This window comes from Neltuma alba, unplaced genomic scaffold, assembly GCF_004799145.2.
Source record: "Neltuma alba isolate B1F8T4 unplaced genomic scaffold, ASM479914v2 tig00005239_pilon, whole genome shotgun sequence".
In the NCBI taxonomy this organism is placed as follows: Eukaryota; Viridiplantae; Streptophyta; class Magnoliopsida; order Fabales; family Fabaceae; genus Neltuma; species Neltuma alba.
In genome coordinates, this window is record NW_021634031.1 from 198,513 (window position 1) to 202,831 (window position 4,319).

The 4,319-nt window shown below is 36.5% G+C and overlaps 1 protein-coding gene across 1 annotated transcript; it reads left to right on the top strand.

Annotated features, from left to right (window-relative positions):
* The first annotated feature begins 303 nt into the window (after positions 1-303).
* LOC114747193 (cilia- and flagella-associated protein 251-like) lies at positions 304-1,380 on the top strand. Its single transcript, XM_028935482.1, has 3 exons — positions 304-496; positions 605-759; positions 1,159-1,380. Exons 1-3 carry the CDS (start codon positions 304-306, stop codon positions 1,378-1,380), a joined length of 570 nt encoding a protein of 189 aa, XP_028791315.1.
* The last annotated feature ends 2,939 nt before the right edge of the window (positions 1,381-4,319 follow it).

Genomic DNA, 4,319 nt, shown 5'->3' on the forward strand with positions numbered 1-4,319 from the left:
AAGATGAGAAAAAAGTGAAGGCAAGAGTAAAATCAGAAAAAAGTAGTGACAAAGGCTTACTACATGGTGTTACCAACGTCGGTGGGGCCTCATCTAGTGCATCCAATACAAAAATAAAGCTAACCCACCCGGTAAGTAAATAATGTTGAGCTTATTTTGGTGCTATGTACAATTTGGAGTAATGATTACTTTAATTACTATTATTTTGTAGGAAATAAAGAGAATGTATGAAAGGTTGGTGACCATGGTTGAAGGGTTGATGTCGATAATTAGAGAAGAGTTGGCTTCCTGCAATTAAGGTTAATGAATAAGAGTGAGAAGGAAGATGTGGTGGAAGTAGGAAGTAGCAAAGATGATGAAGAGAACTCAAGTGAAGATGAAGAAACTAGTGGAGATGGTAAAGAAAGCCCAAAAGATTTAATAGATGAGGAAGAACAGAGTAAACCAGAGAAAGTTGATAAGGAAGAGGAAAAAAGTGGTTCGCTTAAAGGAGAAAGTAAATCTCAACATAAAGAGAAAGGAGAAGAGAGTAAACCAGAAAAAGATGATAAAGAAGAGGAGAAAAGTGCTCTACCTGAAGAAGAGAGCTAATCTCAACATGAAGAGAAAGGAGAAGGGAATGACTCTGGATCAGAGGATGATGGAGAAGAAAAATCTGAAGACAAGTCTGGTGATGCAATAGCAAAAAAGGATAAGGGGAAAGGCAATGATGAGGAGGGAAAGGATGAAATGAACAAGAAAGCACAACAGCAAATAAAAGTAAGAAGATCAACACAGATGAGAAGTCAAGCAATCAAATCTCCCTAGTTAGAGGAGGTGAAAAAAGGCCGTAGCAAGAGAAAACTTGATGAGAAAGAGGAATTATTCCAAATGTTGACAACAAGGTGTGATGAAGATGAAGGTAGCACGTAAGTATTGGGACTGATTCTAATTGGGACAACTGACTGACAAAAATTTTAGACATACAACTTAATTGCTGGTTGTTTCTTTTCTTGTACGTACATTGTAGAGATGTATGGGTACTTCCTGACATGTGCTGAACTTTACTACCTATAAGACAGGAAATGGATGAACGACAGGGTAAGACAATTGTTTACATAGATAGAGAAGTAGCAATGTCATTATGATTATGACTAATTGTTTGTGTTTGTGATATAGTTCATGTCTATGGTGGCAAGAACTTTGGTGGGAGATGAGAAAGAGAACTACGGTCATGTCAATAGGCACATATTTTCACGCGAGTTCATACAAACAATGGCCACTAATCCTTTTACGTGGAGTATAGAAAACCATGAATATGAAATCTTGCCAAAGCACTTAGGATATACTATTGGAGACTGTGACTTCATATTTAGCCCTACCCTTTTCAATTACCATTAGTTCTATTATGTGATAGATGTAAGAACCATGCGTTTCTATGCCCTTGATTCATTGGTCGATAATTTGACCATGTTGAGAATATAAAGAGAGGAAGAAAATACAATCAAAACGGGAAAGAAACCAAAAAGGAAGCAAGGGTTTAGGAAAGGATAGATAGATCCTAAGCAATTTATGGCAAGAGGGATTATATGCACAACTTTTCATTCATTCTATTACTTGTTAATGTGTTATGATTGCTTGTCTGTGTAACTATCCTGATTGTTAATGCTTGTTGATTACTTGTCATTTGCTACTGTGAAGGTTGTTAATGCTTCCTTATAACTTGTCATTCACTGCTGTCAAACTTGTTTCTTTTCTTCTTTCTTTTTTGCAAAAAGATTGTTTCTACCAAGTATTTTGTGTAGTAAAGCCCGTACTATTTCAAGAAGAGGACAAAATTGACAATGATGTCACATAGGCAAAAGCTTATGTGCAATCTGACACGTGAGTTGTTGTTGTGCACTGCAAGTTTGCATGTTTGAGCTTTTAGGAGCGAATGTTCATTGACTAAAGTACTAGTTTTTCCTTTGCAAGGACTCTTATTGGGTTCATGTTTTGAGCTGGTTGTAAATATGGGACAACACGGAGCATGGTGATGACGGCTACACAATGCCTAAGTGCTCCCCTCAAGAAATCCATAACTTAAAGGTTGGATGCTTGTAGTGGCTCGTAACTCAGTAGCACAACTTGTATGGTGATCAAGTGCTGTCTTTGCTACGAGGAAACCCCCAAAGCAAGAGGAAGAAATAAACGATGAGTATAGATTGTATTTAGTTTTTTTTATTTGACAGCTGAATGTTAAGGAACATATTTTGTTTCTTCATTTGACCATGTAATAACAGCTGGATGTTAGGATATGTTAATGTGTATTGACATCCTTTACTGGTTATGAAGTTTTTGTAATGGCATTCATGTGTTTTGACAAGACAGGAAATTCTTTGTTCCATACCCAGATCATGTCCACAAATACAGACTAAATAAATTGTCCCAAACAAATGGTAACTATGATGACGTGATAAGCATAGATCATAATCCTCTCTGCCACATCCATTTACAACCTCAACGGGGATTGTTGACAACCCGAACACAAGTGGTTAACAACCTGGACAGTGTCCCTGACAACTCACGTTGTGGGATACCATAGCTTCTAAATAAATTGTATTATCAGCACATATAATGACCTTAATAAAAAAAATTGGGAGCATTTTGAAGTCATTAACAGCTATAACTGTCCACAATAGGATTACACCAAATTTTTACTGCATCAATTCATTTACAACCTCAACGGTGAGTATTGGCAACCTGAAGACAAGTGGTTAATAACCTTTGCAATACCCCTGACAACTCACGCTGTGCGATATCACAACCTCTACATAATATCAAATTATAACCAAATCATATCATGTTACAACTTTAACACAATGTGTTAAGTAATAATTGAACACTACGAGTAGGAGAAATTGTCACTTTATATCAGTAATATAATTCAAACTACCAATGACAACCTCCATGGAGTCTGGTAACAAGTCCATTACAACAAATTCACAACTACATCAAAATACGGATATGATCTTATATCAGATTACAACCAGATTTCATTTACCACTTGATATATATATGTACAATGTAACTACACCAAATCTACAACCCACTCAAAAAAAACATACGGGTTGCATGTATTGATAATGATGAATAACTTGCGATGTAGGTTATGACATTTACAAAACAATTCTATCACAAGCATTCACAAAAAGAAATATAAACAAGCCACCAACAATGCTAAACTTGGATTGGGGTTCTGGTAAGTCTTCACAGTGTGGCCTGGCTCATAGCATCTTCCACAGTGATAAAGTTTTTTGTTTTGAAATTGAGAGTCAATCCTTCTTTTTGTTGGCCTCCCTGAGGGTCTTTTAGTGATTGGTGGCTGTAAAAATGTCCCTGTCATCATCTGTGTAACGGTGAGAGCTTTAGAACGTGGACAATCATGTGTCGTAATTGGTCTCATACTACTTATGTATATCTTCTCTTGGGCTAACAGTTTATAGCAATCATCTACAAATTCATAGATACTACCGTGAAGTAGTTTTATCACTGCAATGCATGAACACAAGGTACTCCACTCATTTGTCATGCTAAACAAGTGCATTTGTGTGTCGTGAGATCAATAATGACACAACTTATTCTAGTAGGAGATGTAGTATGAACTTGAACTCGGTTATCTCCATAATATACACTATGTATATTCTTCGCTCTTACTACTTATTCTTGCAACTTGGACTCAATATTTGGCCCAACGCCATTTGTCTAATTTCCTATTGCCATTTTGCTTGCAACCATCTTCTTGGCTAATTTCTCCATATGCTCATGTATCAGAACTGACACATTGTGCTTCTTCTCCTTCAAAATCTAGGCATTAAACAACTCTGCAACAGTAGTGGTGATGTTATCCCATTGTTTAAACAGAAATTTGCTTAAAGTCCATCAATCTACATCTCCTTGAGTCTCAACCCAATCAGCTAATTGTAGATAAAATGATCTAAGTTTCCCCATTGCGGCAACATATTCATCCTCAATCCTTGCGTAGGTGATTCCATCCAGCATTTTCAATATGACCTCCTTTGAAGTATCTGAAACTCATCCCCTGCCTTGGTTAATTTTTAAATAATGTGCACTAAAATTTTTTTTTTCACATGCCTGTAGCAAAAAGCATGTCTCTCACCACCAAATACTATCCGCATAGCACCTATAATGGCATTATTTTGATCTAAAACTATCGTTGCCTCCACTGATCTTATGATGTCTTTGACATTCTGGAGAAACCAATCCCAATCATCATATGTCTCTCCATTGACTATAGCATATGCTAATGGAAACAGTCATTTATCTGCATCATATGCATT

Bases quoted from the DNA above. Each gene is read 5' to 3' on its own strand.
- LOC114747193 (XM_028935482.1), top strand. From the start codon at position 304: ATGAATAAGAGTGAGAAGGAAGATGTGGTGGAAGTAGGAAGTAGCAAA. The intron at 497-604 runs GTAAATCTCAAC...CTCAACATGAAG, and splicing joins TGGTTCGCTTAAAGGAGAAA to AGAAAGGAGAAGGGAATGAC. The intron at 760-1,158 runs GTAAGAAGATCA...TTTGTGATATAG, and splicing joins AAGCACAACAGCAAATAAAA to TTCATGTCTATGGTGGCAAG.